Raw genomic sequence first — 14,668 nt, forward strand, 5'->3', positions numbered from 1 at the left:
ACATGGACAGTCCACCTCAGCTCCATCACATGCTCTTTAAGGACTTGCTTTAATTCCTCACCAGCCCTTTCTGCCCAGCCCTGCTGCAGGCCACCTCAGGCTTTTGGATACCCTGGATGTTCCCAATGCTTGCTCCTGATGCCTCCCTCAGCCAGTCCATTCCTGGGACCCTTTTTTGGGGTGCAGATCAGCTGGGACCTGCCCCAGCCCATGCAGAGACCTTGTCCCCAGAGCAGGGGTTACTCCAGCATTTGCCTGCACGGGGCAGTGCTGGCCTTGTGGCTAAGGACCACTTGTAATGGGGATAATCTGGGGTTCAGAGTCCTGGGACATTTTTGGCCCCATACCCGGTGGTTTAGCTGGGACATGTCTGTGATACGTAACTAGAAGATTATGAAACTGACAATTACTTCCTTGAGAGCCAGCAGCTTCCCAAGGTCAGGATGTGAACTTTTATGTAAAGCAAAGGCACTGAAAGTCGGCTCTTTTGTTGTGGTTTTTTCATGTCAGATGCTGTTGGATCTCACCTGCTGCCTGTGCTCTGGGTGGGACAGGCGGGTGCAGCCCCAGCCCGGGGCCATCCTCCCCACGCAGCCTCTCCCCAGGGCTGGGGCTCTGCCCTGCTGATTGAGGGAGGAGACTTGGTCCCCTCACCGGGCACCCAAGCACCGAGCTCCTGCTCTGCAGAGGCAGCAAATCCACCACAGCATCCTCCCAGGCCAGGGGACAAGAAGGAACATGCATAACCCTTCAGGTAAACTCCCTGTGTGGGGTGGGGAGCTCCAGGAGAGTGGTGTGGCAGGAGGGGACACCGTGTGATGCCCTGGTCCTGGGTCCCCACCTTCCCCGTGGAGATGGGACCTGCAGGCTCTGTGGCTTGGCTGCAAGGAGCAGAGGGTGGGTTTGTCAGGGAGAGGAGAGAGGCTGAGCACAGGAGATGGGTTTGCAGGAACCTGGAATGGAGGGAATGGGACAATCCTAGGGGAAAGGAATGGTGGGGTGGTGGACTGTTTCAATGTCTAGAAAGATTTGGCAGTGATTAATTTCTGGTGGATTGTGATGTTTGTTTTATAATTTCTTTCCCTAATGGACCACTGGGGAGATTCAGCTTTTCAACTCATTTTCTAGCAGTAGAATCTGTAGAAAGTGCATCAACTAGCGTATATTTTCAGAGTTTAGATCCCTGGTTCGTGCCATGAGCAGCAGCATTCCCTGTCTGGCTGCTTCCTCCTGCTCTTCCTCTTCATGCTCCCACTCCATCCCTAAGCTGCTGCCTGTCCCCAGGCCACCACTGCTGGCTTTGCTGCAGGCTGTGGCACTGCGGATGCTGAGGCTAAGGCTGAGCAGGCTGAGCTCTGCTTGGGGCACCCTGCAATGTTTGATGGCCATGCAGTCAGGTTTTGGCCACACAGTCGGGTTTTGGCCACACAGTCGGGTTTTGGCCATGCGCTCAGGTTTTGGCCACACTGCCCGCCCACCCCTGTCCCCACAAGGGCCATGACGTGTATTTACACACTGAGGCAAAGATGTGAGGGTTGGAATAAGCTGTTGGCAATGCCCGAGGTGCCCTGGTGAATATGATGGCTGGAGCTGTTGGGGATGATTTTAGCAGACTGGATTTCCAAGTGCTTAGCACCGAGCAGCTCCTGCCAAAAATGCTTGGCACAGGAGCACCAAACAGTCTGGCAGCAAAGTGTTCAGGTGGATCAGGTTCAGTGCCCTGCCCTGGCTGGGAAGGGGGGCTCTTTTGGAAGGCATTACTGGGGCTGCAAAACAGATCTAGGTGAAATGAGGATAGCCCTAAAACGGGAACCCAAGATTTGGTCTTTTTGGTCTCATTTCTTTTTTTGTTTTTGCCAAATCCAGATTGTCTTCTTGTCCCTGTGCCTCCTTCAGGGTGGCCCCCTGCAAACAGTAAAGTGCCCTCCTCTTTTCCCCACCTAAAAAGTGCCATCTGAGCACAAACTGCAGAGTTTAATTGTGATTCTGGAGCAGCAGGTCCCTCCATGGCACTGCACTGCCCGTCTGCTCAGGGGACACTGATGTGCCACAGGTACAACCTTGCAATCCTGACTCCTGGCTTTGGTGTGAATCAAAAGTTTCTGATTTCAGACAGAGTAGAAACTGCAATTTATCATTCAGCTTGGCTGTAAAACAGGGTGGCTGTGCTCTCAGCAACTGCTCAGGGAGATGCTGGGAACCATTCTGCTGGCAAGAATGGTCCATTTTAAGAATTGCCACCTTATCTTTCTTTATGAAGCTGCTGGAGACTTAAAGCAGCCCTTTCTTGCTCTTTCATGGTAGGGCTGTTTTCAGCATTCTCTTCCTCTGAGTGAACAGTTTTTCTTTTCTCCCACTGATGATGATGCACAACTAGATGGGAAATGGAAAGAGATGTCTGTGAATGCATAGAGCCATACAGACACAATCAGGAAATCTAATTTAATTCTTAATATAGTCCAGGAGTTTCTCTGGGATTGTGTAAAACTATGCACTGAAATGAAGCATTTTTTCCTGGAATAACCTTAAAAAAAAAAAATAGTTACATAAAGTTTAGCTCACCTTATCTCTCAGAGCCTTGGGCCGGGTAGCCAGCCCTGAGCTCTGCTCTGCTCTGACTTGTCTGGTGCTTGCATAAATGAGGGCAATTCTGACCTCTGCTGTTGACCCAAAGCATCACCATGCTGCAAAAGATGCGGTGCTCCCTGCAAAGGTTGTGTAAGCTGGGATGGAGGGTTGCTCTTGGCATGCCCTGCCTGCGCCCTCTCCCCGCAGCATCTCTTGGCTCCCACGTTTGGTGTCATAACACAGGTTACAAAACCGCTGCAGCTTTGTTCCCTCCCCTTTGTGTGACGGGCAATCCCTGCCTGTTACTTAGCCAGAAACATAACATGATGATTACTAAAAGCCGACATGGATTATGAACATGTTTTTACCCCTAAATTAGCAAAAAAGCCTCAGAGTGCAGGGAGGATGAGCACATCCCAACCTCCAGCGCTCTGCAGCTGTGAGTGGGAGCCCGGGGATGCTCCCTCATGTGGTGGTGAAAAGGCTGCAAGAAGAGTGTGAGAGCTACACTTCAAGGGTAGCTGGGCTGAGGTCAGCAAACCAGCGTGGTTCTTCCTGCTGTTGAAATTATTTATAAAACTTCTGGAAGAGATAAAAGCTGCCCCTGATGGTTAGAGATTGGGATGAGATGTAAGTCATAGTATCATATCACAGAATCCCTGAATGGGTTGGTTTGACAAGATCTTGAAGCCCATCTCATCCCATGGCAGGGACACCTTCCACTATCTTGGGCTGCTCCAAGTCCCTTCCAACCTGGACACTGCCAGGGATGGGACAGCCACAGCTTCTCTGGGCAGCCTGTGCCAGGGCCTCCCCACCCTCTCAGAGTAGAATTTCTTCCTAATTGCTAATCTTAACCTACACTCTTTCCATCTGTTACCATTCTCCCTTTTCCTGTCACTACTTGCCTTAGAAATGGTTTCTCTTCAACCTTCTTGTAGGCTCCCTGCAGGTACTGGGAAGCCACAGAAGTGAAAAAGCTGTCCTTTTTTCACTCATTCCACATAGTTCTCTGCAGCTTTTCTATCACAAGCAATAAATCCCTGCCAGGGGCAATCTGCTCCACCCCAGTTACGGCCTCTCGGTGCTTTCATAACCCAGCACGTGCTCTTACACTTGAGGAGTGGGGGAGTTTCTCTGAACCATGCCTCACCCTCTGGGGCCGTGGCTTGCTGTGATCCACGGTGGATTGCTGCCTTGAGGGTTTTCTGGGATCTCAGGGCAGGTTTAGTACCATGGGCAGCATTGCTTGGGCCCCTAGGGCCAGGTGATCTGGATCCTGGAGATGTCTCCACAGCCTTTGGAACGCTGTGTGCTGTGTGCACAGCAGCTTTCCTGGCACAGACACAGCTTGGGGACACTTGTGCATCCCATTGACACACAGATCCTCCTTTTTACAAAGCTTCACCCCTGTCTGCATCTCCTGCCTGGCTTGGCAAGAGCAGCTTTGGAAGCATTCTGTTTCCTCCAAGAAAAATGGTACCTGGAGGAGTGGGGTTTGTGTGCAGTTGTTTGGTGTTTGATGTTTGTCTTGGAGATTTAAAGGCAAAATTCATGTGTTCAAGGCATTCTTATTCTTGATCAGCTCTGAGGGGGAAAAGGGAGAATGCATGCAGCAAAAATCTGTTAGAAATAAAACATTTTTTCAGTTTGAAAAGGTTTTCATGGTTGTTTTCATAGCCCTTCAAAACCCTGTATTTTGTATTAAAAAAAAGCACACCTGTGTTTATGTATTTTAAACTCCACTTCCACTGATTGAGCAGTTACAAAATTGTTATTCTTCCTTTTAATTTCCATTTCAGAAACTCTGGCTGGGCACATTGCTGAGAACCTTCTCAAAGCCAAAGAAATGGCCCTCAATGACTCTCGTGTACCTGAACAGCTCAGGAATTACTTACAAAAAGCTCTTGATGTTGCTCTTGGACTAGACCCTTACCTGGATGCAATGGCAGCTTCCAAGAGGTGCAGATTCCCCTTTGTAACCTTTTGTCTGGGTTTGGGTGAATGTGTTGTTAGATTTTCTGTCTAGAACATGCCAGAAACATGGGGGACAGTGCCAAGAAGTGGAATGAGACTTAAGTGCACCCAAACACGTAGCGAAGTGTGCATGGATATGTGTGTGTGAGCCCACAGCCCGGAGGAAAGGAGGTGAGGAAAAAAGGGGAGGTGAGACTAAAAGGGGAGGTGAGAATAAAAAGCTTTAACTCTAAATTTTTGAAGATATTCTCCCAACTGGTTGTTGACTGTGGCAGTGTCTGAGTTGGAGCATATCCTGGGGAACACCAGCCTCCACACAGAGCTCGCTGGAAGGCTCGCAGAGTGAGCCTCTGGATCCAGCTGGTGCTGGGAAAAATAAAGAGTGAGGAAAACCTGCACCTCTGGATCCACCCTCTAATAACAGCCTTTATATGTGGCTTTTATCTCCAAGCACTCAACAAACATTAATTAATCTGCTAACTAAATTACTCTGGTAACTAAACTAATTAATTAAACTAATTTAAGGTATCATTAATTCAGAAGTCCAACTGATACCCTCATTATTCTTTTTTGAGCTACATTATATTACCCAGCCATGTGGGGTCTGCTAAACAATTCCCATTTATCAGTGTACATTTTGATATGTGGAAAAAGCCAGTTCTGTCTAAAATTGACAATGTGTAAACTGTTCCAGGCTGTGGATTATGGGAACGCTGAGCGTTCGCTCTGTTGCTGAAATAATAGCTGATAGTTGTTTGAGTTACACTTGCTGTAGGATAATAGCTATACATTATCTTATTAAAGTTGTTAAAGCATTTGTGAGGGGCAGAAAAGAGGTTATATGAAATGTTCTACTCTTTAAGTCTTGGATTATCTGACTGTGGCTGACACGGGTTATGAATTCTTTCTCATTTTACTGAGTGGAGGAGGGGGGAGCTGGAGGGGAAAAAAACCACTGAAATGGCTCTAAATTCTGGCCCAAAGAATGATCACCATCCATTTCTGGTGGTTACTTTCTTCAGATAGGGTAATCTAACCTGTCTGGAGGCTATGGACTTCTTCCAGTCCTCTATTGCCTTCCCTATGTAATAGGTAACATCTCACTTCATCCAGAGACATTGTCACAGGCCTGAGTTCTGTGAAATAGCATCTGGAGGCACCCTGCTTTTCTGAGCACTTTGTGAGGAGAAACATTTTTTTCCCCTGTCTTGTAAAAAAATTAGATTTTATGTCTTTTCCCCTATTCTGCGAAGAAACCTTATTTTTGGCTGAAACAAAAATAATAATTGTAGAACTGAACAAAACCTGGCCAGGGTAACTGGAGTAATTCACTCAAACCAGCAGATAGTTAGAGACCTGTCTGGGACCGGCTGAAAATGGGAAAGGTTTGGGGTTGAACAGTGGGGAATTCTTTCACATGGCCCCTCCTTCCCAAGCCCCTATGGCTGGGGTGGCTGCCTGCACTGAGATGTGCTTATTGCCAAACTAGATTCTCTTAGGATTCGAATTTAGGATTCTTGCAATGCTTCTGGGCTAATTTTTCATGGTCATGCATGGATGGAGCTTTTCCAGGAGTTCCCTCTTGGTTGCTGCTTTTTGTGCTGGATGCTCAGATTTTGGTTGTTATCATTATATTGAAATGTCTTTTTTTTTTTTTTTTTTTTCTAGAAAAACTTCCCCTGAGCACATCCCAGGGGATGCTGAAGGAGTTGAAAGCAGAGTCAGGCCGCAGGAAACATGTGCCTCTGACTCTCTGAATGGCAAGTTGGTCAACCAAGAGGGTAAAATTGCACCAGATTGGTGTAAAGGTTGTCACTGAAGTTGAAGCTATCATCCTCTACTTTGTCTTGAGCAAGGGGAGGATGAATGCCATGGAAATGCTCAGAAAATGTGGGAAATCACTTACAAAGGAAGATATGAGCTTTCTGTGGGCTTTGATTTTCCTCTGGCACAAGTTTTCCTGTACCATGACACCCGTGCCCTTGTGTTCACCCACATGTGCCCACACAGAAGTGCTTTAATTCACAGTGCCAGCCCCATCCCTCAGTGAACAGCAAAGAGATCATCCCCCTTCCAGGAAGGGAAATGGATTGAAATTGTTTCTGTTTTGGGTTTGGGCTATCTGATAGGGGTTTTTTGTGCTTTTTGTGGTGGAGGTGGCTGTGGCCAGGCACTGCACCTTTACAAGTAGCAATACCCAGGCTTGTATCCTCTTATAAAGCCTATTACACTTAATCTATTCCCAGATTCATTCTTCCCAGATGTTCTCATCTTTGGAGTAATATATCATCCCAGTGAAGTACTCTTATAATCTATTACACTAATACATTGTTCGAAGGACACCACTGATGATAAATTTCTTAAATGATGGTGCTGTCTAGGGATAATGACTCTAAGAGCAAATGCAAGGTAATGTAGTGATTTTTTTTTTTTTTTTAATGCTGGATTCCAGAAAGAATATGGAGCCATCTCAAAGCCATTTTCATATGGGGGAATGTTAAAATATGCAATATTTCAAGCACTATTTAACAAGCACTTGAACAATAGCAGCATTGATGATAAAGGTTCTACATTTAAAATCAGTCCTTTTATTCTGTTGTCTTTTAGCTGCATTTTAGATGAAATTTTGTCAGATTCTGTTGTTAAACCCTTATTTGAGAGTGTTTTAAGATTAGGGTTTTTTTTAATGATCACTTAAAAGGCACATCTAATTTTCATTGTGAACAAAGTATAGTCTTTCTCACGGTTTTATTTTCACATTTTCATCCTTGTCTTTCCACAGGCCAAATTTTTAGGATGTTTGTCCATATGATGAGAGCCAGGAAGATTTTATTAATTGGCAAGCTTAAAGGTTACAGTATCCTTGCTATTGCAGAGGAATTGCCAGATGATGGCAAAATCTTTGCCTGTGCAGAAGCGCCGTATCTCGGAGTGAACAGCCAGGAAGCATTTGATTATTCCTCAGATGGCAAAAAGATAAGCATGCGAGTGGGACCAGTGGCAGACACCTTGGAGGTAAAGTCAGCTGGAAAGGGGGGTTTGGGAGTTCTTGTGAAGAGCACATTAAAGAATTTCAGGCAGGTTCTCTTTCCTGCCCACACGATGCTGGATGGTGGCTCTGGTTTGCTTGCAAATGTGTGAACTGAGGTTATTTCCTATTTCCAGTACATGATGGGGCAGCTCTGTCACACAAGACAGTTTTTCTCTCTTTTAATTAAAATCCTGCAGCTTCTTGATCAGAGGAATCACAGGCTCCCAAGGTAGGTCGATGGGCTTCAATGGCAGTTTAACTCAACATGGGCTGGCTTTGTTTAGATCCCTAATTCCAAATATAACAAACAGGAAGAGTGTATCTGTACCCTGCTGACCCTGCTTTTGAGAAGGACAGCTTGCTCCCAATGTTCACACGAGTTGGGAAACTCCTGGAGAAGTTTATAATTCTGCCAAAACCTCTCACTATTTTTCCCCACAGCAAATTCCCAGATGAATTAGACCCCACTTTCTCACTTCCAGAGCAATGTGAAAAGCTTCATAAAAATAATGCCTTAGCTGTACTTGTTTCATTCTGACTGGTGACTTTGTCCCAAGAAAGAGAAATCTTATGATTGCTGGCAGCTCACATTTAATTCCAGTTTATGGATCTCCAGGATGTTGCTGCAGGTCCAGCATGAGACAGATGGTGCCCATACCAGGTTCATTAAAAACCCTTTCTATTATTAATACAAATCAATTTGATCTGATTTAATTTTCAATCACGATGTGTCAGTGTGAGCCTGATTGTAACTTTATTTGCATTAGCAGGTACCATATTTATTTCTAAAATGAAATGGCCAGGAGCTTTCTGACCTCTGGTTTTCCTGACCTCCAAGTTTGATAAGAAAGAAACAAAGAGCTTTGCAAGTGTACAAAAAAATGAAATGTTACAGATCACCTGCAATGTGCAGCATTTAAAATCCCAGCTCCCCGCAGTGAGTGTGAAATTAATTGAATTGCTGTTGCTCTCTAGTGCCCATTCTGTGCAACTGACTTACTGTGACTGAATTAAAATATCTAGAGGCAGGCAGAGTACATGCTGTGTAGAGATTAAAGAAGGGAGCAAAGACATGAAAATTAAATCCTTAAAACAGAATGTTGCAATTGATTTTATATCCTCCAATTGCAACATGAAGGCACATCGTGACCCCAGTTCTGCAGGTGCTCAGAACTTCAAATACCTCTTGGAGCTGTTGGGAACAGAGATGCTCAAATTTGGCAGGAGAGATCCCAGCATGGGGACACCTTTCTGTGCAGGATTTCTGCACTGGGCTCTGAACTTTTGCTATTCAGTGTGGCAGGCATTTTGTCATCAGTATCAGGACAGTCAGGATTGTCCCACAGGTTTGATCCACAATGGCTGTAAATGCTGAAGCAATGGATTTGGTGGCCTCTCTGGTGCATTTGCATTTTGGGCTTCTGGAGGTTTGCCCAGCTGGAGTGTGGCAGCTGCATGGGATTCCTGGGTGTGTGGAAGAGGCTCTGTGGACAGCAGGCTGCCTTTTCCGTCCCAGATGACCAGTGTAGGAAGGGGACTGAGGCTTCCTTTGCAGCTGAAAGGCAGGAGGACAAGGCAGTGACAGGCAGGAGATGGGTGAGGGATGGCACTGCAGGGCTCTCACAACTCAGCTTCACAGAGGAAGTGGAGAACATTTCTGTCCCTCATGGTCTGTGGGGAGGCTGGCCTAGAGCAGAGCTGGCTAACATTTACTGATGAGCACTGTGAGGTTTAGAAGAGCTGGAACAAGCTCTGGCAATGATTGTCCTTGTTGCCTACAGAGTCTGCACACCTAGGTGTCATTCTTGTCCCTTTGGAAAAACCAGAAGGCAGAGATGGACATCCACCAATTGCTCTTTGGAGATGGGTGATGCAGCTTTCTTGCTTGGTGATGATGGCTGAATCTCACTTCTGAGCTGAGAGCAGCAGGGCAGTATTTCTTCTTATCTGCTGCTCCTCAAATTTTTGCTGTAATGCAACTCCTGGGAGCAGGATTTGCCTCGCTGCCCTGGCCCTTTCAAAGCAAGAAAATGTCATATGATCTGTAGATTAACTACCTGTCAGGGAAATCCTTCCCTGCTGCATGAAGCTATGATTCAGCATGTCCAAACTATCAGGAGTATGATCTCTCCCTTCTGATGTAAAACTAGAGTACCTAGGAGCAGCATCCCAGCCTCAGGTATCATCCATGTGCTGCAGGATGGCACAACTGCTTGTGCCAGACAAGGAAGCTGCCAGATCTTGCAGCTGTTGCCATAAGGATGCAGCACATCTGTGCCAGTGCACCTCAGACAGTGGGGCCATTATGTCACCCCTGTGGATTTGGCTCTTTCACCTCAACCTGTGGCTCATCAGGGCTGGGAGAGCAGTGCAAAGGCAGCACACCAGTTCCTGGCAGCACCCTGACCAGGCTCTCTGAAGCCTCTTGATGGTCCCTTGTGTTATCACACAGCACTGGAGGGGTTGGCCTGCCCTCTGTGCCCGAGGGCCTCAGAATTTTGCACATTGTTTTGAAATGTGGACTGAGGGGAAGCCTTTCTTCAGGCTGAGTCTCAGGTACAGGTGTCTTCAGTGGGAATTAGCTACCTATTCAACATGTTCTGGGCCAGTGTTTACAAACATTTCCCAACAAATCTTCCCTTAAGTCTGAACTCTGTTGAGCCATGCCTGGATAATGTGCCTTGCCATGGATTTGCTGCCAGCAACAGCCTCATCCTGCACAAAGAGCTTCCTTCAATTCCCAGTGGACTTTTGATGAACAATGGATGCAGGATTGAGACTGGAAGGAATGCAAACTATGACAAAATTATTCCCATCCATTATTTTGATCCATCCATTTTAAAAATTGAAAATGCAACACAAAAACAACGCAGTGTTTGCAGCTGATTCTACTGATTGCAGGGCATTGTGGAAGCATGTCCGGGGTTTGCTTTCTTCTTTTTTCCCTCCTGTTAGCAGACAGAATAGGTGAAGAGGTTGAGCTGCAGATCTCATTTCTCCTGTTTTGCTGCTTGTGAAGTCTGCCAACAGAATCCACCTTGACAAAGTCAAGGACTCTGCGTTTAATGTTGAACTGAGTGAATAAATTATGCATGAAATTGTGTCGGAGTCTCTAGTGTGCTCTAGAATTGCTCCTTTTGATATGAAAGGTTAATTCAGAAAGGAGTCCAAAATAGCTGGAAATTGTGGGGATAAGTGGATAGTATTCACTGTTGTGAGCTGTTATTACTAGAAATTGCATTCCCTCTCTGGCTTCCCTAGAGATTTCTCTTTGCCGGTGAATATAAACTGTACTCAATAGAATAGCATTTAGGAGTAACAAGAGTGTATGTCCACACACAGTAAAATATTCTAATGGTGTTTTAAAAGGAAACTGTACTTTTTCATGTATTCTGTGCACCCCAAGGATGGATTGCTATTACATTTAGGTCAAGAACAAGGCACAGGATAGGTAATAAGTTTTGAGTACATCTTTATTACAAATATGCTGACTGTATGATCCATATCAAAGGAACTGGGCAGTAATTTCTTTTTTTTCTGATTGAGTTTGTATTTGCCTTATCAGAGTGTTGTCTCTGATCAGGGCTCCAATCAGGTTTTCCCTGAGCTTTGGCAGAAGTTTCATTCATGTTTTTATTCAGGATATCCTCTCCCTGATCTTTTGCTGTATCCATCAGCAGGGCTGCTGTGCCCTTTCTCATGGTCACTTTTGGTACATCTCCTCAATGGAATGCAGTGCTGCACTTCTTTTTTTTTTTTTTTTTTTTTAATCCAAGAGGAAGTTAATGACTCACTGTAATCAAAAGCATTAATTTTAGCCAAGTTTGCTCTGAATTAAAACTCTTAGTGCCATCTGTTACCATCTATGATGACTCTGTAGCAAGGAGCAGGGATTGCACTGTAAACACTCAGGAAATTAGTTTCAGCAGGATATTTTGCAGGCAGATTATTTCCTTCTGGATCTCAGCTTTCCTCACAGTTGGAGGCATTTGGGCTCTGCTTCTCCAAGCAAAGGACAGTGGCATCTCCAGAGTGCTGTGAGGTCCCAGTTTGTGCTGGGAGAGCCAGGGTGGTCATTTCCTCATTTCCTTCATTTTCCTGTCCATACTGGACAGCGTGGAGGTGTCCCCTCCACCACTGTACCCATCTTTCTAGTGCTTGATTCTGCAGCTAGAGCAGATTTTTTTCTTTCTGTCTGTTTTTGTTCATCAGTGGGTGCTGGCAGTGAGGAAATCCTCTCCAGTGTGGTGCCCTGGCCAGAGTGACCACCTGCCTGGTGTGACCTGAGTTTTGCTAGCCAAGGGATTCCAGGAAACAGGGAACTTTCCTATCCCTATGGCTGTTATCCTCCAGTGTAGAGGCTGCCCTAGAGGTAAGGCTGGTTCAAGGAATTTTGTGGATTCCTCTTATAGCCCTGGAGATGTTCCTAGCCTAATATGGAAAACCCAGCAAGAATTACAAAGCTGTGGAAACAAGGTCAAACGAAGGCAGGTCCTAGGACAAGCTCAGGCTATTCCTTCCATTGGGTATTTGGATGCCCCAGTGTCCTTGCTGGCTGGCCATTCAGGACTCAGTGAAGTGGCAGAAGAGAAATGCCTTAGAAACCATGGCCTGGCACACCCAGGCAGTGCAAGAACAAGCCCGGGGTGCCCTGATTACACATCCAACCCAGGCACCCTCCTGGATGGATGCTGTGATGTTAAAAGGTGGTTTATCTGTATCAGAAGATAGATAAGAAAAAGATAAGCTGTCAGCAGGTAGGCAGTACAGAAAGAGGGCTGAAACGAGAAGTCCAGCTAACATCCAGAGAGCTGCACAACTCCATATGGACCTAATGAAGTCAATACATTAAAGTGAGATTCTTTTTCATTAGGGAGCCGCTCCACGGAGCAGGAGTAACATATGTTCAGCGATGGCCACATCTGTTTCTGAATGTCTGCCCCCCACCTCCTCCACCCAGGAAGGTTACAAGTCAGAAAGTAGTGATAAGTCATGATAATTACTTGAATTTGGCTTTGGCTCTTCTCCCTGAGGAATGAGACCTCTAATCTCTCTTTGTGATGGGCTCCTCTGCCCAGCTTTGATCTTCTGACCCTTCCTGAAGTATCTATATTGGACAGACTGACTGAGGTGCAACCTGACATGAGATACTTGTCCACAGTAGCAAAAATGTTCCACTGCTTTCCACCAATGTGGCTGAGGAGGGAACCAGGGCAAGATTTTCTTGCTGGTCATGAAATGAAAAGATGAATCCCAGGAATCCAGATGTCCCAGTTTCTGCTACATTTATAATAAACCAGCATATATTTGGCCTTAAGGTCTTCTTTCATTATAGTGTAATGTGTCCTAAATGTGGACTCATGAATGCTTTCAGCAGAGTTTCTGTGCTATCAAGCATCCACAGTTAAATGTGACTATCCAAGCTTAATTCCACTAACAAGCCCACAATGACACCAGTTTGCACAACAGAGGAGCTCAGAGCTCCAATGATCTGCTTTCCTCTGTTTCCTTGCCTGTACCACACACTCCCTGCCTCAGAAAGGCTGCTGAAATCTCTCTTTGGGAGCCATTAACCTCACTCCCAAAACCAAACCAGTTTTTCACATTCTGTTGTTGATGCTTTTGCTGGTACATCCCAAGGGACGGCTCATCGCTCATTGTGCATGGTGTCTCTAAACACAAAAGGGAAATCTGGACGCAAGAAGTACCATTAAAAGTCGTGGTAGAGACAGTGAGTTCTGGGAAACAGAACTGTTTCTCTTTTCCCTTGAAATGCAAAGACTTGAAAGCATTTCTGCTCACCGAGATAGGTGGATGAGTTGTTGTTTCATTGCAACGCACACAGATGCAGTTAAATAGTCCCAGATGGAATCTGAAATATTCCATAGCAGCCTCTTGGGCAGCAAGTGCATTAACTGCCACAGGAGAAGGCTGTAAAGGCTCCCATCTGGTCATCCATCAACACTTTTATACATTATCATCAGCAGCCTGCTTGGAGGGAAGGTGTGCCACATTTCTGAAAATCCAATTAGATGATAGCAGCCAGTTCTCTTTTATCCTCTCTGTTGCTGAGCCATCCAAAGCATTTTTTTAGATTAAAGAAACATCATTTTCCTTCACAGGGGCTGTGCTGCTTTATCTCTATCATGACCTGTTCTTTCATGTGCTTTATAATTCTATTATTAATTGGGATTTCAACCCTTTTCCTGCTACTGAAGTGGGACACACTAGTTTGCAATTCCCAGATCTGCCTTATTCCTCTTTTTTTATCCCAGACTGATATAATTGCCACTCTTCAATTTGTTGATAGTTGCTCTTTTGAGAAGAGAGAACTTACTGCAGCACCTTAGTGTCAGGGTTTGATGCCAGTCTTACCCTGATGGATCAATTTACTTTGACTCAAGGTATGCAGGTGTTTCTGCCTCTCAACACCATAAGCTGGGATGAGCCATTCTCTTTTATATCCTGATTTTCCTTGAGAAGTTCAGAGATTCATTGCTGAAGAATTGTTTGCAAAGCATGGAAAACTCCCAAGATCTCCAGAAGCAGTTCTAGCTTAAAAGTGTGACCTTAAAAGAACAAGTTTCCATCTGGTTTGGGGTTTATATAAAGGACAAATTAATGGCAACATGTTAAACTTTCAGGTAAATAATTAGTGTTTTCTCCAATGTAATTTTTTTCCCCAGGCATTACATGCTGAGGACGAGCACTTTGATATAGTCTTTATTGATGCTGATCAAAGGAATGCTGTTCAGTACTACAGCTTTGTCATGGATAACCACTTGCTGAGCATGGATGCAGTGATCTGTGTAGAGAATACACTCATGAAAGGACAAGTCTACCTGGAGAATGTATCAGATGAAAATGTACTAGCTGTCAGAAAATTAAATTCAGTGATTAATTCAGATCCTCGTGTTGAGCAGGTTAGTGCAACGCCATTGGTTAAGGTGCCCGCAGTGCTGTATCTATGGATTTTGCAAAGTACTCTTTAAAATGCTTCTTTTGTTGGTGCCATTATCCAAAGGACCTAAAATGAACTCAGATTTTATTATAATTCACCTCACTTGAGCTCTAGGTATGAGTTTCTGTGTT

At 45.3% G+C, this 14,668-nt stretch overlaps 1 protein-coding gene across 1 annotated transcript in view; it reads left to right on the forward strand.

Moving 5' to 3' along the window:
• Positions 1-738: 738 nt before the first annotated feature.
• LOC102106494 (uncharacterized) overlaps positions 739-14,668 on the forward strand; it is a 32,807-nt gene continuing 18,877 nt past the window's right edge. The window contains exons 1-5 of the mRNA XM_088062018.1: positions 739-754; positions 4,371-4,530; positions 6,214-6,305; positions 7,328-7,560; positions 14,263-14,499. Coding sequence (XP_087918144.1) covers positions 739-754; positions 4,371-4,530; positions 6,214-6,305; positions 7,328-7,560; positions 14,263-14,499 — 738 coding nt within the window. The remainder of the gene's footprint in view (positions 755-4,370; positions 4,531-6,213; positions 6,306-7,327; positions 7,561-14,262; positions 14,500-14,668) is intronic.

The sequence above is a fragment of the Pseudopodoces humilis genome, chromosome 13, assembly GCF_049639895.1.
Source record: "Pseudopodoces humilis isolate 2021_Gansu_Grassland_sample_001 chromosome 13, ASM4963989v1, whole genome shotgun sequence".
NCBI classification, from domain to species: domain Eukaryota; kingdom Metazoa; phylum Chordata; class Aves; order Passeriformes; family Paridae; genus Pseudopodoces; species Pseudopodoces humilis.